Source organism: Mirounga leonina, unplaced genomic scaffold (genome assembly GCF_011800145.1).
Source record: "Mirounga leonina isolate KUSES-001 unplaced genomic scaffold, KU_Mleo_1.0 Mir_177, whole genome shotgun sequence".
Lineage (NCBI taxonomy): Eukaryota > Metazoa > Chordata > Mammalia > Carnivora > Phocidae > Mirounga > Mirounga leonina.
Window position 1 is genome coordinate 2508259 of NW_023270459.1, and position 25726 is coordinate 2533984.

At 39.7% G+C, this 25726-nt stretch overlaps 1 protein-coding gene across 9 annotated transcripts; it reads left to right on the plus strand.

The window, feature by feature from the left end:
• LOC118022830 (zinc finger protein 383) lies at positions 1 to 25266 on the plus strand. 9 transcript variants are annotated; one of them, XM_035023744.1, is made up of 6 exons: positions 1 to 318; positions 1125 to 1192; positions 13525 to 13581; positions 18780 to 18906; positions 19214 to 19309; positions 23678 to 25266. In XM_035023744.1, exons 3-6 carry the CDS (start codon positions 13573 to 13575, stop codon positions 24871 to 24873), a joined length of 1428 nt encoding a protein of 475 aa, XP_034879635.1. In that variant the 5' UTR covers positions 1 to 318; positions 1125 to 1192; positions 13525 to 13572; the 3' UTR covers positions 24874 to 25266. The 9 variants fall into 9 exon arrangements, with proteins under 9 accessions (XP_034879635.1, XP_034879636.1, XP_034879643.1 ...); XM_035023746.1 differs by having other exon boundaries at positions 285 to 301; XM_035023747.1 differs by lacking the exon at positions 1 to 318 and adding an exon at positions 392 to 1035.
• Positions 25267 to 25726: the final 460 nt, after the last annotated feature.

A 25726-nucleotide genomic window follows, 5' to 3' on the forward strand; every position in this document is an offset into this window, starting at 1 on the left:
TCGGAAACATGTGGCTCCCAGGCACTGGCAGGGCCCATGGAGGAAGCGTATCTCCAGGATGTGTGGGCTGTCTCCTGTGGGAACCCGACTCGGAGACTGCGTTTGGATCTGGAAGACCCCTTGCAGCGATCTGGAGAGGGGAGCAGGGCTATCGGCTCGGCTCAGGTTTATGCGCCGGCAGGAAATCGAAGCGCCAGGCGCCATCTTGTCTGAGCCGACCTGCTTCCGGACTACATTTCCCAGAGGCCTCCGCAGTGTTCGGGCCGCTCCTTCACTCGCTTGCCCGATTCTCGGCCTCCCGGTAAGGGGAATTACAAGGTGAGCGGCCTGAGTCTTGGGGGCTCGACTAGGCTGCGCAGGTGCGTCCGTGGGTTGGGGAGGAGCAGCCTGAAGGGGTGGTCTGGGCGGGTCTGGAATCTCCGGCGCGTGTGAGTTCGTCGGACTGGGGGAAGGGACAAGACGAACAGGATTCCATGTGTGCGGCTGTGACCTTATGTGACTGTACGGCGCTCCGTGTAGGGGTGTGATTGTCTGTCCCTGTGGTGGGTGTGTCATTGCGACTGACCATGCGCGGACCTCTGTTTACAGGTGTGGCTGGATATCCCTGTTGGAGGTGTGTGGTTCAGACTGTGCGGCTCTGTGTGTGTAAGGTGTGACTGTCCCCATGGCGGGTCTGTGAGTGTGTGCGTTCATTTTGTGTGATACTGTGTGTAGGAGGCGGGGAGTGTACAGAATCTGATTATGCGGCCATGACTGTTATCTGAGGATTGTATGTGTGTTTGTGGTTGTGGTTGTGTTAGCAACCTAAGCCTTTGTGAGGACGTGTGAGTGGGAACATGTAACTTTTTGTGGCACCGTGTGTGCAGTTGGAGGGTGCCAGTAATTGTTGCCAGAGTGGCAGTGTGTGTTGTCCCAGTAGTTGTGTGAGATCAAGACAAGATTTTGGTTTTGGACAGCAGAGATTTCTTCCCTTCTGACATGCTCAGACAGGAATGCTGTGAACAGCCTAGACTCCATCCCTCCTCTCCATGGGTGGTAGGTATGAGTCCAGAGCTACTACTGCTCTGGTCAGTCTAGGCCACAAGAAAGGCCTGGCATCTCACGATTCCTTTCTCCTTCCTCAGCTCTGCTCTTCTCAGATAGGTCCCCAGAGGAAGGAGGAGGAATGGCTGTTGAGGAAGCCAAATAGAAGGTGCGAGGGGGTATCCTTTTTAAGCTTTTCTTCTTCTGGATGGCCTTGTTTAACAGAGAGTCATCTATGTGACCTGGACAAATTTCCATTAAAGAAAATGATGGGAAGCTTTAGGGGTGGGCACACAAATCCCAACATTTCCCCTCATTTCCTTCTACATAGTGTTCACGTACTAATTTAGAAAATAGCTCAATTTCTCCAGTGTTATTAAGCTTTTGCTTCTTTTTCAACATACAGACACACACATAGACACGTACACATGATTATTTTAAATAATTTGGAAAATGGGAAGTTATAGAGAGCAAAAGTAAACTACCACGCAGATATAACCATTGTCAATGTATTGATTGATTTCCTTCTAACACATTTCCTGTGTTCATACAGTATACATTATTTTCAAGATCAGAATCTCATAGCATTTATCATTTCAAATTTTTATCTTTTCACTAAAATTTATAGCTATTATATAATTAGTTTTTCCTTGGTTAAAAATTCCTGAATATTACATACATACACAAAAGTGTTTAAAATATAGACATACAGTTTAAGAATTATAAAGGGAACCTCTGTATGACAAAAACTTGTGTCAGCCCTCCAGAAGCCTCTGTTCTTCCTGCCCCAAGAATAAACCTATACTCTTCACCTCTTTAGGTAACCCTAATTCTGACTTTGGTGATAATGTATTTTCTTGTTGGTGTTTAAAAAAAAAAAACAACAAACAGTTTATTGTATATCTACACATCCCTAAGTAATATAGTTTAGTTTTGTCTTTTTAACTTTATAGAAATGAAATTGTGCTGGGTAATGTTTTGAGTCTTGTTGGTTTTTTTTTTTCCCACACAATATTGTATTTCTTAGGCTTATCCTTATTGTTATAAACCACAGCTATATATTTGGACGTTGGTTGTTTCTTGTTTTGGGCTCACTTGAAAGGGCTGCTCTAAACATGTTTTTATAAGTTCTCTGGTGCACATGTGCATGCTTTCCTAGGGTATAAACATGCAAATCAATTGCCAGGCCATAGGATATGTGTGTATCTTCAAATTTCCTAGATAATACTGAACTGGTTTTCAGTATGGTTGTACCAGTTAAATTCTTACCAGCAGTTTATCAACATAGTCATCTGTATTCTAATACTTGGTCACTTGGTATTTTAATTTTTTTTTATTTGCTGATACAAAGTATCAGTACAAAGTATAACATACATTCCAAAAGTACAGAAATCAAAATATGTGACTTGATGAATTTTTTAAAATGAGCAAATTCATTTAACCAGATCTCAAATCAGATTAGGAAAGAACATTACCAGCATTCTAGAAGCCTAATTCTTGTCCCATCCATTCACTACTCACATCTCCCAAAGATAACCATCACTCTATCTTCTACAGCCATAGATTAATTTTGTCTGTTCTGGGATTTCATATAAATAGTATCACACAATTTGTGCTTGGCTTTTTTTAACATTGTATTTCACAGGTAATAATGAGTATAATATGTAATAATATTATGTATTATGAATATGCAGGATTCATCCATGTTGCATCATGTTGTGGATCATTCATTATTATTGCTGTTTAAAATTCCATTGTATGACTATAACACAGTTTATTTATTCATTCCATCATTGATTGGCATTTGAGTTGTTTTCAAGATTTCAGATTGGGGCTATTATGGAAAAGGCTACTCTAAGCATTCTTCATGTCTTTTGGTGCACACCAAAAGTGTTGGGTCTGTTGGGTATACCCCTAGGAGTGAAATACTTATGTTGTAGGTTATGCATATATTCAGCATTAATATACACTGGTAGTTTTCCTAAATGATTGTATCAATTTACATTCCTACTTAATTGTATGAGAACAGACTTTAGAACAGAAGCTTTGCCAGGAAGAGCAATAATTTATAATAAAAAGGTTAGTCCACCAATAAGATATTATAGTCCTAAATGTACATACCTTTGTAAAATGTTTCAAATCTATTTGACAGAATTAAAAGATGTAGTGGACAAAACACAATCATAGTAGGGGATTTTTAGCATTTTTTCACTTTTCACAGCACTTTTCACTGATAGAACAATCAATATATGCCCAGTAAAGCTATATAATATTAGAACGGTATAATTGACAAACGACATAACTGTCATATGTGGAACAGTGTATCTTACAACTACAGTATATATTATTTTCAGATGCTTATGAGACTTTATTCATATTAATCACATGCTGGACCATAAAGGAATCTCAATAAATTTTAAAGGACTGAAATAATATTTTCTGACCACACTGGAATTCAGCCAGACATCAATAACAAAAAGATGCCTAGAAATGTCCTTAATATTTGGGATTTAAGCAATGAATTTATAAATAACTGGTGACTCAAAGAAGAAATTACAATGGAAATTAGAAAAAATTTTAACTAGGGGCGCCTGGGTGGCTCAGTCGTTAAGCGGCTGCCTTCGGCTCAGGTCGTGATCCCACGGTCCTGGGATCGAGCCCCGCATCGGGCTCTCTGTTCAGCAGGGAGCCTGCTTCTCCCTCTCCCTCTGCCTGCTGCTCCCCCTGCTTGTGCTCTCTCTATCTCTCTGTCAAATAAATAAAATCTTAAAAAAAAAAATTTTAACTATATGATAATAAAAATATATCAAAATGTGTGGCATTGCTAAAGCTGAACCTGAGGAAAATACATAGCTGTAAATGCATAAGCTAATAAAGAAGAATGTTGAAAAATTAATTATCTATGTATTCATCTCAAGCTGTTTTTTTAAAAGATTTTTTATTTATTTGAGAGCACAAGAGAACGGGGGGAGGAGCAGAGGGAGAGGGACAAGCAGACTCCAACTGAGTACGGAGCCTGACATGGGGCCTGATCTCATGACCCTGAGACCATGACCTGAGCTGAAACCAATAGTCGTATACGTAACCGACTGAGCCACCCAGGTGCCCCCATTTCAAGATGTTAAGACAAAGTATACTAAATTAAATCCAAAGAAAGCAAAAAAAATGGGAAATAATAATAGAGCTCAAATAAAAATTTATATATATTGGAATATAAAATGAATGTACAACAGAGAAAATTAACAAAGCCAAAAATTTAGTTTTGGGAATTAATAAAACTGATAAACCTCTAGGAAAATATAAAGAAAAAAAAGGAGATAAGACACAGATTACCAAGTCAGATATGAGAAAGGCTGAGTTCTCACTTAACTCTTGGTTGGTCCCTGGGACTTGTTTGCATATTATACGATCATCAGAACCTGAGCTCGTGGTCATTATGCTGAGTCCCTTTTTATATGTCATTGGACATGTAAATTTATGTTTTTAATGTAGATTTTTATTTTTGTAACTCAGTTTCTTTACTGGATGTGATATGTGCTTAAAGTTGCATGATACGCAGGGCGCCTGGGTGGCTCAGTCATTGAGCGTCTGCCTTCCGCTCAGGTCATGATCTCAGAGTCCTGGGATGGAGCCCCACATGGGGCTCCCTGCTCAGCGGGAAGCCTCCTTCTCCCTCTCTCACTCCCCCTGCTTGTGTTTCCTCTCTTGCTGTTTCTATCAAATAAATAAAATCTTAAAAAAAAAAAAGTTGCATGATACGCAATGTCATCACAACTCATCATCCTGTCATAATATACTGAGCTAGGCTAGGCGTTTCTTAAAAAACCTAAATCTTCCTAATATCACTATTTAATTATTAGGGGTTTAATTTTGCTAATAAAATGTTCATTTCATAGGTGATAATGGATTGAGTATGCAGTGAGCTCTCACTTGGGACATTCAGCTTATTTATTTATTTTTTTTTTTTAAAGATTTTATTTATTTTTTAGAGAGCGAGTGAGAGAGAAACAGCATGAGAGGGGAGAGGGTCAGAGGGAGAAGCCCAGGCTCCCCACTGAGCCAGGAGCCCGATGTGGGACTCGATCCCAGGACTCTGGGATCATGACCTGAGCCGAAGGCAGATGCTTAACCATCTGAGCCACCCAGGCGCCCTCAGCTTATTTATTATTTTATCGTACCCTGTTTCTACTTGGATTTGTGTGTGCTCACTTGTGCCAACTAACTGTGATGCCCTTTCTGTCTGGGGTTATTGTGTGAGGCCACAGGTGTATTGGGTCCTTCCTGGTTTTGGTACAGTTTTTCCTATTTCTGAGGCTGACTGGCTTTTTCAAAGTTCCTTGAGTTTATACTTTTCAGATTGTACAAGTAGAAACAAGCACTTATACTAGAAATATAAATAATAAGACAAGGAAAAAAAACCACACATATAATCACTCACTAATTATAGCCAGTAAAATATTATATATTTTTATTCACCTTTTTTGTGAACTTTATATTTTTCTCTCACGTGTTATTATGGACTTAAAGCATTTTTCAGTGTTTTAATGACCTGATGGTTGCAATGGACTCCATCATAGTACAAGGAGGAGCCGCAGAAGAAGTATTCATAATATGTTGTTGCATGTTTCACTACACGGCCAGTAAGGGCCCCTATTCGGAGACTTTTTTTTTTTTAACTTATTAAGTAATCTTGGGACGCCTGGGTGGCTCAGTCCGTTAAACATCTGCCTTCGGCTCAGGTCATAATCCCAGGGTCCTGGGATTGAGTCCCCCATTGAGCTCCTTGCTCAGCGGGGAGCCTGCCTCTCCCTCTGCCTGCCGCTCTCTCTGCTTGTGCTCTCTCAAGAGCTCAAATTCCCCACCCCGAGATGAAGAATCAAGTGCTCTGCCGACTGAGCCAGCCAGGCGCCCCTTAGGAGACTCTTAAAAGGGATCCTTTCAACACAACACCTGACACTCTTGAAAGTATCATCTTTTGGCAACTGCAGCAGCAGAACGTTACAGATTTTTTTTAAGAGTGGAGTCAGCTATTATTCAGGAACCCTCTTTCCTTTTCTTTGATCTTTTCCTCACTTCTCTTTCCTTCTTGGAATTGAATAAAAGACCAAATACTGAAGACTCTTGTACCTGAGAGTTTATGTTGAGCAAATGTGCTGCTATTGTTGGACTACTTTAAGTGGTGCCAGAGCTCAAAAGTTTTCTTTTTAAGATTTAGTTAGTGTTCACATTGATCTTTCTTTTTTTTTTCTTCTTATGGTAAGAATCTTGAAAGAAATCTTCGTTTTTCCAATTTTCTCATACTTTGATAGATTATTGGGGGCAAGGGGCTAGCAATGAATTGAGGAAGTAATTAAATCTGAGATAGTTCCACAGTAAACATTTATTATGGAATAGTGAGCAAAATTTGCTTTTTTAAAATGATCAAACAAGACTTAAATTTTAAATTCGGGTGGGCACCTTCTTCCTCAGGTAAGGGGCTGTGGGCATGACAGGTACATGCAGCTGTTAAATGTTAGCTTCATTATACAGTGACTCAACACTCCAGTGGTGACTCTGACTTCATAAGGCTATTAACTTTCCTTATGACTCTATTTACCTAAAAATTAGCGGGCACAAGAGTAGGAGAGTTAGAATATAGATAGTATTTTTTCAAGATTAGCACACAGTGTTTTGAGCAGGCTTACTCTGGGTTAATCTGGGTGGCGCGGATGAAAAAGTGAACTGAAAGCCTGGGGTTTCCTCAAGACAATCAGGATGAGCATGAGTGTCCCCAGTTTTATTGGGCCTAAGCCCTTTCTGTCTTAATTACCTACATCATCCCTTCTCCTGGCCAAAACCAAAGATGTGCTGGTTCTCCTCTCCCATTAGCCATTCACAATGTTTATTCCACTCTCAATTTCCTTGTCCTTAATAGGAAATAAGAGTTACTGCCTCTTCCCACATGAATGGGAATGCCTTTGGGAAAGTAATGGACAATAGTGGAAATTACATTAGAAAAGAATTCTAAAGAATTGAGTTCTTAAAAACTAATTTCACTCAGCATCATTAGTCATAAGGAAAATGTAAATCAAAACCACAATGACATACTACTTCCTATCTAGTAGGATGCTTATGATAAAAAAGAGATAATAACAAGATGAAGATTTTGAGAAATTGCTGGTGGGATGCAACATGGCTCAACCCTTTTAGAAAACAGTTTGGCAGTTCCTCAAAATGTTAAACAGAGTTGCCATATGGCTTAGCAGTCCCATTTCTGGGTATATACTGAAGGGAACTGAAAAAGTGTATCACACAAAAACTTGTCCATGAATGTTCATAGGAGCATTATTCACAATGGTAAGCCAAAAAGTGGAAATAATCTAAATGTCTTTCAACTGATGAATGGGTAAACAAAATGTGATCTATCCATACAATGGAATATTATTATTCAGCTATAAAAGGAAATGAAGTACTGATAACATGCCACAACATGGATATACCTTGAAAACGTGATAAATGAAAAAATCTAGTCACAAAAGGCCACATATCCTGATTCCATTTATATGAAATATTAGACAAGTCCATAGAGGCAGAAAGTAGATTCATGTCTGCTTAGGGCTGAGGGAGGAGGGGGAAAAGGAGATTGACTGTTAATGGCCTTTCTTTTGGGGAAAAGAAAATGTTCTAAAATTAGATCATGGTGATATAGTAGAAAACATAGAATTTATATATTTTATTTTATTTTTTTTAAGATTTTATTTATTTATTTGAGAGAGAGAGAATGAGAGACAGAGCACGAGAGGGAAGAGGGCAGAGGGAGAAGCAGACTCCCTGCTGAGCAGGGAGCCCGATGCGCGGCTCGATCCCGGGACTCCAGGATCACGACCCGAGCCGAAGGCCATCGCTTAACCAACTGAGCCACCCAGGCGCCCCAGAATTTATATATTTTAAATGATTGACTTATATAATATGTGAAGTATATTTCAATAAAGCTATTCAAACAAAAATCAAAGCTAACCTAAAATTAGTGGAGGAGAGTCCAGATAAAACCATATTGGCCGGGGCGCCTGGGTGAGTCATATGGTTAAGTGTCTGCCTTTGGCTCAGGTCATGATCCAGGATCCTGGGATCGAGCCCCACATGGGGCTCCCTGCTCAGTGGGAAGCCTGCTTCTCCCTCTCCCTCTGCCTCTCCCCCTGCTCATGCTCTCTCTCTCACTCTCTGTGTCTCAAATGAATAAATAATTTTAAAAATCTTAAAAAAAAAAAAAAAAAAACATTGGCCATGACCTGATAATTACTTTTTTTAAAGATTTTATTTATTTGAGAGAGAGAGAGTGAGCGAGAGACAGCGAGAACAGAAGTGGGTAGGGGCAGAGGGAGAGGGAGAAGCAGACTCCCCTGCAGAGCAGGGAGTCTGATGCAGGGCTCTATCCCAGGACCCTGCCTGAAGGCAGACCCTTAACAGACTGAGCCACCTAACCTGATAATTATTGAAGTTAGTTAGTAGGTACATGGAGGATTTTCACTATTTAAACTCTACTCTTGTGTGTGTTTGGAGATTTCTGTATTAAAAGTTTAAAAAAATAAAAACAACAACAAAAAAACTCACCTAATGCCTAATGGTGAAATACCAGAAGCATTCACCGTAAAATCAGGGAGAAGGCACTATCAGCAGTATTATTTAATCTTTTTTACCCCCTAAATCTTTTAGAAAACCAGTACTCCATAGGAAACAACTGCTTTATTTTTTCCCCATAACTTCTACCAAGCTTCTCTGGGCCAGTTAATTTCCTGCCTATGGATAAGTGTTTCAGTCACAGTTGGAAAATAAACAGTCCTCTGGTTTCTTTCAGTCACAAAATCAGTCTCATTTTAGTAATTAGAATGTCTGTTTCACTGTACTAATCGATGCTATAAACTTTTGTTTTAAAAGTTTAACCTCCTGGCTTCTCGAGCTAGAAGCTTCCAGTGAGAAAGCTTGATGATTGCTTCTCTTTTTCCTTCTCCTAACCTGCTCTGTTTCACTAGACAACTTGGAAGTGGGGAGCAGCAAAATGAGAGGGGAAGAAAAATCTTAATTGTAGGGACGCTGGATCTCTATTGCCTTGGGGCACGTTCACAACTACTAAGGAGAGGGCTGCTTACAGTTCCTGTGTTCAGGCTTTGGGCATCAGTCCTCCACGGAGCTGTTGTCTAGAGCTGGAAATCCTTTTGGTAGGCTTAGAATAAAACCAGACCCAGGCCAGCTCCTACTGTGGGGCCCATGATAGCTACTTCGAAGAGGGACTGTGGCCCCAGTCTCTGTGCTTTCTAAACTCTGGAACACAAGGCAAATTTTCCCAAGACCTCCCATCACATTCTGCTTGGAACCCTTGCGGCACTGGGGTCCCTCTTTTCTGTCCCTGTGAAGCAGGAGGACTACAGAGCATACCAGTGCTTTCCAAAAATAGATCTTTCTCTCAAAAACAGCCTCCTCTCGTACACTCTCCAATCTCTGAAACACCTTTAGAATAGATGTTGAATGGATCCAAGGGCACAAAATCAGTTTGCAGCCAGCTCCTTTTGCACGATACATAAGATGGCCAGGGTTCTCGGGGTACCTGGTGGCTCGGTTGGTTAAGTGTCAGGGTCCTGGGATCGAGCCCCGTTTCGGGTTCCCTGCTCAGTGGGGAGTCTGCTTCTCCTGCTCTGTCTGCCCTTCCCCTCCACTTGTGCTCTCTCTCTCTCTCTCAAATAAATAAAATCTTAAAAAAAAAAAAAAAGATGGCCAGGGTTCTCGCTCATTCTCATTCAGGGAGAATGCAGAGTTTTGTGGCCCCTGTTGTCTTGCTCTTCTTCAGGGCTTCTCCTAAACTAAGAATGAGAGAGACATAGTTTAACATCCTGTTATAGACTGAAAACTATTACAAATAGAAGAGAATTCAAAAAGGTACACAGTCAATATCCAGAAGTCAACAGAATTTTGTTTATTTAAAACAAAAATAGATGAAAGATGCATTGGGAAAAGTGTAATAACAATTTTAAGTAAACAATAATATAAAACACATTTACATATAATAAGTATATACTTAAAATATAATTGTTTATATTTTAATTTTCTGTGTAACAGAATTATATCATATACATATTATAATTTATAAATATAATTAATAGCCACAAAAATAGTATGAGATACCTAGGAATAATCTAAAAAAGAAATGAGCATGATACACATGAGGAAAACTTTTCAGTATCCTGAAGGACAGAAACATTGATTTGAATAAATAGAAAGGTATTCTGTGTTATAGGAAAGCAAGACTCAACATCAAAAAGGTGTCAGAACTCCTTAAGTTAACTTACGCATTTTATGCAGCCTCAAGAAAAATACCAATATATATATATTTTTAAAGCTTTTTATTTATTTATTTATTTATTTATTTGAGAGAGAGAGAGAGAGAGAGACAGCATGAGAGGGGATAGGGTCAGAGGGAGAAGCAGGCTCCCCGCTGAGCTGGGAGCCCGATGTGGGACTTGATCCCAGGACTCCGGGACCATGACCTGAGCCGAAGGCAGTCGCTTAACCAACTGAGCCACCCAGGCGCCCTACCAATATATATTTTAAACAATTTATGCTCATATGGGAAAGTAAGAATATCAGGAAACTTGAAAAAGATGAGTAATGAGGGGTTATTTATTTATTTATTTTTAGTCTAGACAGTCTGGCTTCAGAGCCAGAAACTTTTTTTTAAAGACTATGTCTTTAGAGGAGTTTTAGGTTTACAGCAAAATCAAGAGGAAGGTACAGAGATTTCCCACATACACCCACAGCCTCCCTGTTCATTATCAACATACCCCACCAGGTACATTTGGTACACTTTTTGTTGTAAAAGTTTTATTTTTTTTAAGATTTTATATATTTGAGAGAGAGAGAGCACAAGTGGGGTTGGGGCGGGGCAGACGGAGAGGGGGAAGCAGACTCCGTGCTGAGCAAGAAACCTGACTTGGGGCTGGATCCCAGGACCCTGGGGATCATGACCTGAGCTGAGGGCAGACACTTAACTGACTGAGCCACCCAGGCACCCCCATTTGGTACTTGAAGAACCTATACTGACACCTCATGATCATCCAGAGTTCACAGTTTAGATGATAGTTTATTCTTGTTCAACTTCTGTAGGTTAGGACAAATGTATAATGGCGTGAATCCGTCATTATAGTATCATACAAAGTAGTTGCAGTGCTTCCAGAATCCTCTGTGTTCTATTTATTCATCCTTCTCCAAACCCCTGGCAACCACTAATCTTTTTATTGTCTTCAGAGTTTTGCTTTTTCCAGCTTATTATATAGTTTGAGTCATACAGTATGTAGCCTTTTCATATTGACTTCTTTTACTTAGTAATACGCATCTAAGCTTCCTTTATATCTTTTTATGGCTCCATAGCTCACTTCTGTTTATCACTGAATGACATTCTATTTTCTGGATGTACCACAGTTTATTTAACCATTAACCTACTAAAGGTTCCAAGTTTTGGGAATTAGGAATAAAGCCGCTGTGCAAGTCTTTGTGTGGACATAATTTTTCCGCTCCTTTGATTAAATACTAAAAAGTATGATTGCTGGATCATATAAAAGTATGTTTAGTTTTTTGGGTTTTTTTTAAAGATTTTATTTATTTATTTGAGAGAGAGACAGTACAGAGAGGGAGGGAGAAGTAGGGAGCTGACGCTTAACAGACTGAGCCACCCAGGTCCCCAAGTATGTTTAGTTTTGTTAGAAACTGTCAAGCTGTCTTCCAAAGTGGCTGTACCATTTTGCATTCCCACCAGCAATGAACAAGAGATCCTGTTGCTCCTCACCAGCATTTCGTGTTGTCAGTGTTCTGGCTTTGGCCATTCTAATAGGTATGTAATGGAAATGGCCTTTTATTAAGACATATTTTTAGGGCGCCTGGGTGGCTCAGTTGGTTAAGCGACTGCTTTCGGCTCAGGTCATGATCCTGGAGTCCCGGGATCGAGTCCCGCATCGGGCTCCCTGCTCGGCGGGGGGTCTGCTTCTCCCTCTGACCCTCCCCCTCTCATGTGCTCTCTCTCTCAAATAAATAAATAAAATCTTTAAAAAAAGACATATTTTTAAATTATAAGATATATTTTTGACATATTTTTAAATTATATATAAAAAATAAATTACAATAAATAGAGTGTGATGCTGGCCAAAGAATAAAGATGGATCACTGAACCAAAATAGAACCACAGTAAATCCAAACATGTATCATCTGTGATAATGGTTTGGCATTTAAACCAATGCTGTAGTCACCTGCGGTAAGGCTCCGCCCCCCCCCCCTTTTCAACATATCTGAAGTCAGGTAATATCTTACACAGTTTTGATCTTTCTTAGTGGCATATAAAATAATAGTGCATTTTAAGTGAGATACATTATTCACATGTGACTTTGGTACACTTGGGTAGTCAGCCTCCTATGAGAGAAATTAAGTAGGATTCCTAACTCATAAATTATACTGAAATAAAATTATAACTTATAATTTTATACTATAGTGTTTTGTTAATTAATATTCTACCAAAATAAAATAATAATTGATTAAAGACCTACGTGTGACAAAGCATTAAACAGAGAAATTTTTTTTTAAAGATTTTATTTATTTATTTGACAGAGAGAGATATAGCAAGAGAGGGAACACAAGCAGGGGGCGTGGGAGAGGGAGAAGCAGGCTTCCCGCTGAGCAGAGAGCCCGATGTGGGGCTCAATCCCAGGACCCTGGGATCATGACCTGAGCTGAAGGCAGACGCTTAACGACTGAGCCACCCAGGTGCCCCTAAACAGAGAAATTTATATAAATATGCATAGGTAAGAAAAATCTTCTTACCCCAAAGCTATAAAAGTTGACACTTTGTTTTGCATGGCAAAAACATATAAGCAAAGTTATTATTATTGTTATTTTTTTTTTTTTTTTAAGAAAAACAGAGCTATAGGGTAAGAATGAGGAGTGCCTCTGTGTAAGGCTGAGGTGGGGAGTTCTGGGCGGATGGGAGTTGACAGACTGTCTTGGGCCATGAATGAAGTGAGAAGACTTCATTAGGGAAATCTTAGTCCTTCTGATCAGAGCATACTGGGGTCCTGGACAAAGGGTACCATTTGGGTGAATTTGCTTGAGGACCTGAGTGAGGGCTGCAGAGGAGGGATCTCCTCAGGCAGGTCAAAGAAGCTCTGTCTTGGGTTTACTGAAGTGGGACAAGGTCTGGCCGGAATCACTTGGCTGAGTGATTAACCCAGAACCTGGGTTAATCAGATGAAGGAGAGGGAATCTGCATCTGTATTCCTTTGAATCGAGTAGCCAGGATCCATTTTACTATAGCTAAAGCCTGGGGCTTCTGGGGTTGAAGAAGTAGGATTTATCCCATACTCCCATTGACCACAGTTACATCATAAGACCCAGGGTGGTCACCTGAAAGCTGTAAAACCAGTGTGGTTTCTAGAGCATTTCTTTGCTTCCCCAGTCCTGCTTTCTCAGAATACTATCCTTTCTCAGGAAAACAGCCCCAAGGAGGACTGATCCTCTCCTGCAATACCGAAAGCCATGGCCCAGGTGAGTTGATGCTTTTTCTTACCTTCCTGACATTTAGTTTCAAATTAAAAAAAAATTTTTTAAATGGTCGTTTGAGTGTTTGTTTTCCTACTCCTGACATCTTTGGCTATCAGGTTTCCCCTTCAGGATCCTTGGTCTCCTTTTCCTCTCAGTCTAACCAGATAATCCTTTACCATTCTTTTTTTTTTTTTTTAAGATTTTATTTATTTATTTGAGACCAAGAGAATGAGAGAGACAGAGAGCACATGAGAGGGGGGAAGGTCAGAGGGAGAAGCAGGCTCCCCGCCGAGCAGGGAGCCCGATGCGGGACTCGATCCAGGGACTCCAGGATCATGACCTGAGCCGAAGGCAGTTGCCTAACCAACTGAGCCACCCAAGCGCCCCCTTTACCATTCTTAAGTGCCCTCTTTTTTTGACCCAGCATTAATATTTTCACCTGGCATCTCTTTTCTTAGCCCTCTCCCAGGAGCTATGATGGAAAGGAAATGAGAGTAGATTTGTAGAATGAACTTATGCTTTCCAGATGGTGATTTGATGAGGTGGAGATGTGTAAGTTGCTTAGTTGGGAGCAAACATGGGTTTGTTCTACAGATCGGTATTTACCAGTGAGATAGTATAGGAAGTGATATTGGTAGTTCCAAATGTTAGACTGTTGCAAGACCTCCTGGTTTATGAGCTTGGAAGATTGTGGGCTCGGTAGCTGATCCCGACAGATCTCTGTGACTTTTAGGGCATCCATGAACAAAGTTCAGTTTGAAGTTGGACAGGAAGTGTGGGTCATGAGGAATTTCCATACGAATCACCAGTTTTCTTTATCTCAGAAATAAGGATAATCCCTGAAGGGAGATACCTGCATCTCTTTTAGCTGATTACAATAGAATATATCCATTATTATAATTATTATTCCTATATTGCTGTTTCTTGATTAACCAAATTTTTAGACATTTTGTAGTTATTTTTTTGCAAGGTATATGTGGATTTAGATTTGCTATATCACACTCTACTTCCTTTTCCCACAACAGAGTTATATCACAATTTTGTTTAAATCAGTGCTATTCATATGAGTAGAGCCTTGCAGATATTCTATTCTATACGAACCCCCTTTAAAAAAACTTTATAATAATAAATTTCAGACATAGGAAAGTAGAGGAGTTATGAACTACCATATACTCACCATTCAGCTTCAAATCCGAGTCAGTCTTGTTTCATTTATACTGATACCTGTTTTTTCTTTGCACACTACCCTGCCCTCACTTCTACACACAGGATTATTTTGAAGCAAATACAAATTGGTATGTATTTCTAAAAGACAAGGATTATTTTTGGAAACAACCATTATGCCATTATTGCCTCTAGAAAAGTTAGAAATAATTTGTTAATATCATCAATATCTAGCCAGTGTTCAAGTTTTGAATAATTGTTTATTTGAATTAGAATCCAAATAAGGACTGTGCACTGCAGTTCACTGAGGTCTTTTGAGTCTCTTATTTTGCAGGTACCCCTTCCATCTATTTTCTTTCTGTGTATGTTTTTGTTAGAAAAGAAAAAAAATGGTTCATTTGTCCACTGTTTGGATTTTGCTGATTGCATCTCTGTGGCATCATTTAACTGTTTCCTGAAAATTGGTAGTTAAGTCTAGATGCTTGGTCAGATTCAGTTGAGATTTTTTTTTTTTTTGTCATGAATATGTCACACGTGGTGATATGTGATTCCATCAGAAGACACATTACATCTGGTACTCTTTCTTTTTGTAATGTTATCCACCATCGATGATTACTGTCTAGATTAGAGGTTGCAGAATGATATTTTAATTGTCATTCCTCCTTCATAGATTAGGTGAAATACTCTTTATTTTTTATTTTTATTTTTTTAAGATTTTATTTATTTGAGAGAGAGGAAGTGCTGGGGAGAGAGGCAGAGGGAGAGGGAGAAGCAGATTCCCGGCTGAGCAGGGAACCCGATATGAGACTCCATCCCAGGACCCTGGGATCATGACCTGAGTCAAAGGCAGATGCCTAACCGACAGCCACCCAGGCGCCCCTGAAATACTCTTTATAAAGTAAAACTTCTCATCAACTGTTTGGTTACCCTGAAAGATAGTCTGTCTAGGAAAGAATATTTGAATAATGAGTTGGTTTCTTAGAATCCTAAAAAGGTGACCAGGAGTTTTTTATTCATTGTTGTTAGGAGCTCATGATTTAAACATTTTTTTACCTGTAGGTCCATTATACTGAATCCTCAGATTATACCATTTTTAGCCATTGAGAGGCTCTTCAAGTTGGTGCCTGAGTTCATGTAACATGATTCTAGTAGTTTTTGATAGCTCTCTTGCTTTCTGATATAACAGAATGTTCAGTCTCATCCTGGCATTTCTGACTCAATCCTGAAATCATCTGTTTCCCCAAAGGATCTTGGTTCCTTTTATTTGAATATAATACTTAGGGACTACAGTCTAGACACTAGGGGTACTTATTCCTACTGGATGAATTATTATTTGTAGGCCTTTTCAATAGATAAAGTCAGGAAATTGTTTGTTTTCAATATAAAATAAACTGATTAACCTTTTTGTTCTAGTTAACATACAATGTTATATTCATTTCAGGTGTACAATATAGTGATTCAACAATTCCATATATTACTCAGTATTCATCAAGATAAGTGTACTCTTAATCCCCTTCATTTATTTCACCCATCCCCCGACCACCTCTGCTCTGCTAACCATCTGTTTTTTCTCTATAGTTAAGAGTCTTTTGGGCGCCTGGGTGGCTCAGTTGGTTAAGCGACTGCCTCCGGCTCAGGTCATGATCCTGGAGTCCCGGGATCGAGTCCCACATCGGGCTCCCTGCTCGGCAGGGAGTCTGCTTCTCCCTCTGACCCTCCTCCCTCTCATGCTCTCTGTCTCTCATTCTCTCTGTCTCAAATAAATAAATAAATAAATAAATCTTTAAAAAAAAAAGAGTCTTTTTTGTTTGTTTGTTTGTCTCTCTCTTTTTCCTTTGTTGGTTTGTTTTATGTTTTAAATTTGACTTATGAGTGAAATTATATGGTATTTGTCTTTCTCTGACTTGCTTATTTTGCTTAGCATTATACTCTCTAGATCCATCCATGTTGTTGCAATGGCAAGATTTCATTCTTTTTATGGCTGAATAATATTCCATTGTCTGTATAAATACCACATCTTTATCCATTCACCTATCAGTGGACAGTTAGGTTGCTTCCATAATTTGGGTATTATAAATAATGCTGCTATATAAGCATAGGGGTGCATGTATCCCTTTGAATTAGTATTCAGTAATGCAATTACTGGATCATAGGGTAGTTGTATTTTTAATTTTCTGAGGAACTTCCAAACTGTCTTCCACAGTGGCTGCACCGGTTTGCATTCCTACCAAGTGCAAGAACATTCCTTGTTCTCCACATCCTCACCAACACCTGTTGTTTCTTGGTTGTTCATTTTAGCCATTCTGACAGGTGTGAGGTGATAGCTCATTGTGGTTTTGATTTGCATTTCCCTGATGATGAGTGATGTTGAGCATCTTTTCGTGTGTCTGTTGGCCATCTGTATGTCTTCCTCGGAGGAATGTCTATTCATGTTTTTTGCCCATTTTATAATTGGATTATTTGGTTTTGGGTGTTGAGTTGTATCAGTCCTTTATATATTTTGGAGACTAACCCTTTATCAGATATGTCATTTGCAAATATCTTCTCCCATTCAGTAGGTTGCCTTTTAGTTTTGTTTTTTTTTAAGATTTTATTTATTTATTTGCGAGAGAGAGAATGAGAGACAGAGAACATGAGAGGGAGGAGGGTCAGAGGGAGAAGCAGACTCCCTGCTGAGCAGGGAGCCCGACGTGGGACTCGATCCCGGGACTCCAGGATCACGACCCGAGCTGAAGGCAGTCGCTCAATCAACTGAGCCACCCAGGCGCCCCGCCTTTTAGTTTTGTTGTTTCCTTTGCTGTGCAGAAACTTTTTATTTTTATGTAGTCCCAATAGTTTATTTTTTCTTTTATTTCCCTCGTCTCAGGAGACATATCTAGAAAGATGATGTTATAGCCGATGTCAGAGAAGTTACTGCCTGTGATCTCTTCTAGGATTTTGATGGTTTTAGGTCTCACGTTTAGGTCTTTAATTCATTTTGAGTTTGTTTTTGTGTATCTTGTGTATCTTGAGTCTTCCCAACACCATTTATTAAAGAGACTGTCTTTTCCCCATTGTATATTCTTTCCTCTTTTGTCAAAGGTTGGCCACATAATTTTGGGTTTATTTCTGGGCTTTCTATTCTGTTCCGTTGATCTATGTGTCTATTTTTGTGCCCGTTCCATATTGTTTTGATTATTACAGCTTTATAATTTAACTTGAAGTCTGGAATTGTGATACCTCCAGGTTTTTTTCCTTTTCAAGATTGCTTTGGCTATTCTGAGCCTTTTGTGGTTCCATACAAACTTTAGGAATGTTTATTTTAATTCTGTGAAAAATACTGTTGGTATTTTGATAGGGATTACATTAAATCTGTAGATTGCTTTGGATACTGTAGACATTTTTTTAAAAGCTTTTATTTATTTATTTAACAGAGAGAGAGAGATAGAGAGAGACAGCGAGAGAGGGAACACAAGCAGGGGGGTTGGGAGAGGGAGAAGCAGGCCTCCCACTGAGCAGAGAGCCCGATGCGGGGCTCAATCCCAGGACCCTGGGAACATGACCTGAGCTGGAGGCAGCCACTTAACAACTGAGCCACCCAGGCACCCCTGGATACTATAGACATTTTAACAGTATTTGTTCTTCCAGTCCATGAGCATGGAATGTCTCCATTTATTTATGTTGTCTGTCTGCAATTTCGTTCATCAGTGTTTTATAGTTTCCAGAGCATGGGTCTTTCACATCTTTGGTTAAGTTTATTCATAGATTTTCTTTAAGATTTTATTTTTGGGTGTAACCTCTACACCCAACATAGGGCTCAAACTTAAAACCCCAGGATCAAGAGTCACATACTCTACCAACTGAGCCAGCCAGGCACCCTCTAGATATGTTATTATAAAATAAACTAATTACTCTTGCATCTATTTTTAAGATCCAAAGGTACTGATTCTGAGTGATACCAATACAGTCCCTCATTTGCTTTACCCCACAATACAAGTGCAATAGTCTCTGAATTACTTCTTTTATTACACAAGTAATACATATGTTTATTGTTTCAGGGATCAGTGGTGTTCAGTGATGTGTCTATAGACTTCTCACAGGAGGAGTGGGAGTGCCTGGACCCTGGTCAGAGGGACTTGTACAGAGATGTGATGTTGGAGAACTATAGCAATCTGCTGTCAATGGGTAATGACTTCTATACCAGTAATTTAGAGTTCTTCTCTGGAATGTTTCTTCCACAGTGAATTTCCCAGCTGATTTTCAAGTTACCGGCTGAATTTCTGCTCCCTATTCCCAAATAAGTGGTTTGAGCTGCAATGAAAAGGAAGAGTTGGAAATGGGCAACTCCAGTGACTGTGGCAGAAGCTTCATCCTCTTTCTTTGGCTGTTCCTGTAGTGGCATCTCCTCTTTTGTCATCAAGGGACTGGATCTGATTTCTGGATCTGGTTTACCCACAGTGTAACCATGTCCCATATCTTTTCTTGTGAGCAGGACTTTACATTCCTAAGCCTCAAGTTATCTCCTTATTGGAACAAGGAAAAGAGCCTTGGATGGTTGGCAGAGAGCTGACAAGAGGCCTGTGTTCAGGTGAGTGAGAAATGATTGGGCAGGAGCAAGGCATTACAGGTAAACTCAGCACCTTTGAGATGTTATCTAAGCTTGTTGGAAAAACCAAGTCCTCTTAGCGTGAGTTTACAAACGACCTGTTTCATTCCTTCTCTCACTACTCTTTCTGCTACTCTTCTCCAACAACCCTCATAATTTCAAGTAGGGTGAGCCCTTCGCTTCCCCTCCAATAAAACTCTTTTGCCCATATTTTAGATTTAGTTCCTTGTTGGCTTTTCTTCCTCTTAAATGTTTCCTGTGTGTGCATGCATACATATGTGTATGCACAGCCCCTCCTCCAAGTACTGATCATGAATATTACTTGCCAGTGACTTGTTTTATCAGTTTGTTGTGCATTATTTCTTTACCCAGTGTTTTTCATTTACTGATTTGTGCAAGAGAGCCTGCCAGGTGCTGTCATTTGCTAATCATGTCACCTATTAAGAACTTGGGAGTCAGGGGTGCCTGGGTGGCTCAGTCATTAAGCGTCTGCCTTCAGCTTGGGTCATGATCCCAGAGTCCTGGGATCGAGCCCCGCATCGGGCTCCCTGCTCGCCGGGAAGCCTGCTTCTCCCTCTCCCACTCCCCCTGCGTGTGTTCCTTCTCTCACTTTGTCTCTCTCTGTCAAATGAATAAATAAAATCTTAAAAAAAAAAAAAGAACTTGGAAGTCAAAAAGTAGTGCTAAAATATATCCATGAATAATTTCCACAAAGTAGAATCTAGTAAGGAGAATCAGGGGGCTTAGCAGAAAGTCAGTGGCTAAATATGCAGAAGTGGAAAATCCATACTGAATAGTTGGGAGTTTTGCAAGTGATTGCAGTCACCTTCTATGATGACAGTGTTGGGGAAGATGAAAAGGCCTATAATGGAAAGGAAGAGGTGTCAGAGGAGTCGAGATTTAGGATAAAGTGTTTACCTTATCCTAAATGCTCCAGAAGAGCATTACTATATAGTAAGTATTGGTCCCAGTGGGACCAATGCTGGGAGTACAGCATTGAATAAAACATTCAGAGTTTTGCTCCTCTGGAGCCTATGTTCTAGAAGGTGAGAGAGAAAAAATAGATATGTTTACAATGTCAGATGGTGGTAAGTGATATGAAGGGAGGTTAGAGAAGGCCTCTTTGATGAGGTGATAATTTAACCAAAACCTGAAGGAAGCGAGGGAACAAGTGTTGTAAATATCTGGTAGAAGAGATTCAGGCAGAAGGAAAGGAAGAACAAAGTCCCTGAATTAGGAGCTTTTTGGCATCTACCATTGTGGTTGGAACAGAAGAAGCAAAGAGGGACTTGTGGGAAAGGAGATCGGCAAAGTAGCAGGATGTAAGTGTGTTTGTGTGCTAGGTGCACGTGAGAGGTGGGGTGTGCCTGCAGATGATTTGGGGCCTTGTGGGCCTTGGTATGGGCTTTGAATTCTATTCTGAATGAGATGATTTGAGTGGAGGAGTGACATCATGTTTTTAAGGAGGTTGCTAATTTTGGATTCTTTGGAATAAAATTTAGGGAGTCCATGAGCTTGAAAGAGAAGGAAAAAATACTTTATATTTAACTAACCTCAAATTGAAAATTGCATATCTTCCTACTGTGGTGTATGGAACAAACCATAGCAGTATTGTATAGTTCCTGTGACTTTGACATGAATGGAAATCACAGATATTTTCATATCATCTTACTGTTAAGGTAGACATATTGAAAAATTATTTGTTCTCATCAGTATTTCAGAATTACTATAGTACTAGGCTCAGTATTAGGTCTTACTATTTAATGTATTAAGAAAACTCTAGGGTGCCTGGGTGGCTCAGTCGGTTGTGTCTGCCTTCGGCTCAGGTCATGAATCCAGGGTCCTGGGATTGAGGCCCACATCGGCCTCCCCAGTCAGTGGGGAGGCTGCTTCTCCCTCTCCCTTTGCCCCCGCCCCCACTCGTGCTCTCTCTCTCAAATAAATGAATAAAATCTTAAAAAAAAAAAAAGAAAAGAAAACTCCAAGTGGAGGGAAGAACCCCTGCGAAGGCCCTTCTAGGAGGGGAAAGCTTGGTGTGTTTGAAGAACTGAAAGAAAGGGAGGGTTACTGGGCTGGTGAGCAAGCAAGCATCGAGTGTGAGTCAGGATTGGAGATCAGTTGGTCTTTGCCAGTGAGTGTGAGGAGTTTGGTTTCGAGCAGTGGAAGGCTAGGCCACATTAATTTTGGTTGCTGAATAGATTAAAGAGTGGGAGAACTTGGTGGGGAGATGGGTTGGGAGGCTACCTCAGTGGCCTGAGTAAGAGATGATTCTGGTTTGGAAGAGAGGCCATTGGCAGTGGACATAGAAGTGGATAGTTTTAAAAGTTACTTAGGAGCTTAACTCTATGGAAGTTGCTGAAATATTCTATGGGGAGAGGAGAAAAAAGATTATGCTAGAAAGAATTCCTTGTTTCTGGCTTGAGTTGTTCCAGTAGGCTCCATTTTGATGTCTTCAAACCATTTAATTTGCCTAAAATCCCCATTTTTGGTAAGAAATTCTTTCGTAATAATAGCTATCAAATACTGAACACTTGACTCAAAGACATTTACAGGCATTATTCCTTTCCCTCCCAGGAATCATGAGGTAAAGATGATCTCCCTTTTGCAGATGAGGAAATGAGGACTTAGGTTAAATAACTGCCCAGGAACATACAGTGAGTGACTGTGAGTTGGAGTTCCACTCTATCAGCTTGCTTCCACTTGTCATTTTTCCGTGACAGTACTTTGCACTGTGTCTTATTTTCTTCCTGTTTGCCTTAAACGTTAGCTGCCTCCTTTTCAGCCACTGCAGTGGTACATGAGTAAGTCTCTTCTCCCAAGATCAGCATCACAAAATTCCAAGGCAAACAGTATTTTTACTGAATCACCAGAACAGAACATATTCTGAGTCTTCCCTATCGACTACTCACATCAATTTAGTTTAATACCTTAGACTGACTCTAGGCTCTGGCCCCTTGTGGCTAACCCTCTGTAATCTCTTCCAAATTTCGGCCAGTCTATCCTTACTTTGGAACCTATTCAGTTTCCATCACAACTGGGAGTGCTGCAGTTCTGACCCTAACTGCCCAGAGTTAGCATAGACCCTACAGATTAATAGCAGAGTTGTATGCAAGACTGCCCTCGCTTTATTTTATTTTACTTTTTAAAAGATTTTATATATTTATTTGAGAGAGAGAGAGAGAGCAAGCACGAGTGGGGGGAGAGGGAGAAGCAGACTCCCCACTGAGTTCGATCCCAGGACCCTGGGATCATGACCTGGGCCAAAGGCAGACGCTTCACTGACTGAGCCACCCAGGCGCCCCTGCCCTCATTTTTAGATGCCAGCTGCAGGTCTCAGAGTTCTTAGACACTTACAGTTCTGAGCAACTGGCTATAAATTTGGGGATTTCCACAGCTCCTGCAAGTTCAATAATTTGCTAGAATGATTTACAGAACTCTAGAAAGCTTTATACTTATAATTGCAGTTTTACTCTGAAGGATACATTTTAGGGCAAGGTCTAAATGTATCCTTCAGAGTAAAACTGAAGTACACCGTCTTTCATGTTGGTGTGTTCACCAACCAGAAAGGTCCACTGAGCTTTGGTGTACAGAGTTTTTATTGGGATTTACTCACACTGGCATGATTGAGTGAGTCATTGGCCGCTCAATCTCTGGCTCTTCTCTCCTCCCCAGAAGGCCAGTAGCTGAAGGTCTCAACCCTCTAATAACATGCTAGGTCTTTCTGGTGACCAGTCCCCATCCTGCAGCTATCTAGGGATCTGCTGTGAATCACCTCATTGGCATAGCAAAAAACATTCCTATCACTCAGGGAGTTCCAAGGGTTTTTGAAGCTCTGTGTTAGAAACCAAGGACAAAGACCAAATTTATTCTTTATCATACTACAGAGCCCAGAAATCTTCCCCATGTGCATTTGTTCCTCTCCAGAAACCTTTAATGGAGGTCAGCAAATTATCCACTTTTCGTGATACGTATAGTATGATGGTTTCTTACGTGTTCATACATGCATGCTTATATAGATGTATATAGGACTTGTCATCTTTTCATATGCCCAGTAGTGTGTATTTACCGTCCTTTCGTTATGATTCTGATCCACATCAATATTTGAGAATCGTTGTGGTTTCCTTTTTCTGTAGTCTCCTCCCTCACATTCTGCATTATATCTCATTAATTTCAGTGCAGTTTTGGGGTCTATTTTCAGGTTAAACAGATATACTTGAGAACTGTATGTCATTTACCAACAGATACTCTTTTCACTTTAATTTTTCCATTTCTATTATAGAAGTTTAAGTTTTCATAAATGGGTGGTGGGAGTGGGGTAGTAAGAATATTTAACATTTCATTTTCTTTCAGATCTGGAATCAATGTGTGAAACCAAGTTACTGTCTCTGAAGAAGGAAGTTTATGAAATAGAATCTTGCCAGAGGGAGATAATGGGGCTTACAAAGCATGGCCTTGAGTACTCCAGTTTTAGAGACATTTTGGAATATAGAAACCACTTTGAAAAACAACTGGGATATCAAAGTGGGCATTTCAGCCAAGAAATATTCACTCATGAATACATGCCCACATTTATTCAACAGACATTCTTTACTCTACAGCAGATAATTAACAATGAAGAGAAACCCTATGAATGTAAGAAATGTGGAAAGGTCTTTAGTCAGAATTCACAGTTTATTCAACATCAGAGAATTCATATTGGTGAAAAATCTTATGAATGTAAGGAGTGTGGGAAATTCTTTAGCTGTGGCTCCCATGTTACTCGACATCTGAAAATTCATACTGGTGAAAAACCCTTTGAATGTAAGGAATGTGGCAAGGCTTTCAGTTGTAGCTCATACCTTTCTCAGCATCAGAGAATTCATACTGGTAAGAAGCCCTATGAATGTAAGGAATGTGGGAAGGCCTTTAGCTATTGCTCAAATCTTATTGACCATCAGAGAATTCACACTGGTGAAAAACCCTATGAATGTAAAGTATGTGGGAAAGCCTTTACTAAGAGCTCACAACTTTTTCAACATGTGAGAATTCATACAGGTGAGAAACCCTATGAATGTAAAGAATGTGGCAAAGCTTTTACTCAGAGCTCAAAGCTTGTTCAGCATCAGAGAATTCATACTGGTGAAAAACCCTATGAGTGCAAGGAATGTGGCAAAGCCTTTAGTAGTGGCTCGGCGCTTACTAATCATCAGAGAATTCACACTGGGGAGAAACCCTATGATTGTAAGGAATGTGGGAAAGCTTTTACTCAGAGCTCACAACTTCGTCAACATCAGAGAATTCATGCTGGTGAGAAACCCTTTGAATGTCTTGAATGTGGGAAGGCCTTTACTCAGAACTCACAACTTTTTCAACATCAGAGAATACATACAGATGAAAAACCGTATGAATGTAGTGAATGTGGAAAGGCCTTTAATAAATGTTCAAACCTTACGCGACATCTGAGAATTCATACTGGTGAAAAGCCCTATAACTGTAAGGAATGCGGGAAGGCATTTAGTAGTGGCTCAGATCTCATTCGTCACCAGGGAATTCACACTGATGAGTAACAAAAGTTAAAGCTCCTGTTACCTTCCTAATATTTTAAACCAAAAAAATTCACATTTGATAGTTACGCTTTCACTATTTTTTGTTTTTAAATTTTATTTTATATTTCTTTTTAATTCAAATGTTTTTCACTCTAAGTTATGAATTAAGATTCTAAATTGACATTTACCCATCCCCGTTCCCCAATCTTGTACTAAGGGCAGTTCAATAATTCTTCTCTTGCCTATTATTTCATTCTACCTTCTTGGTGAGACATTATATTCTTGTTTATGTTTGCTTGTATTTTTTTCTTCTCTGATCTATGTATTTGTGCTTACATCAGTATCACACTGTTTAAAATTTGTGATTTTGTATTTTTTAATTGTAGAATTATAACCTTGTTTTTGAAGTCAGTATTAATCTTGTGTTTCATTTCACAAATTTGTATTTTCTTATATAAAACAGAAAATCAGAAAACCAGCAACTAAAAACCAAGTTTAACAGTAATCATAGCAACTACTCTTAAGCTGACTACTCTTAAGTTGATAGAGCAAACCTCCCAGACTTTGTTTTTAAAGTCATGGTATGCATGCATATTATCCCTTCACCTGTTTTGGTCATGCCAAAAAATACGGTTGCCATTTCAATAAATATAGATTTTTAAAATGAGTTATATATACTTAATGACTTTTCAAAACGACTTTATTACTCATGTTCTGTTTGCATCTAAACATTTGCAGTTATGAAATATGCCCTGAATACTATGACCCCAAATTTATCTTTGAATGTTTGTTTCTTTCTTTTAAAACATCTATTTATTGGGGCGCCTGGGTGGCTCAGTCGTTAAGCGTCTGCCTTCGGCTCGGGTCATGATCC

Excerpts from the sequence above, each read along its gene's own strand:
- LOC118022830 (XM_035023744.1), top strand. Across the intron at positions 18,907-19,213 it reads TAGCAATCTGCTGTCAATGG|GACTTTACATTCCTAAGCCT; the intron begins GTAATGACTTCT and ends TCTTGTGAGCAG. Across the intron at positions 19,310-23,677 it reads GACAAGAGGCCTGTGTTCAG|ATCTGGAATCAATGTGTGAA; the intron begins GTGAGTGAGAAA and ends ATTTTCTTTCAG.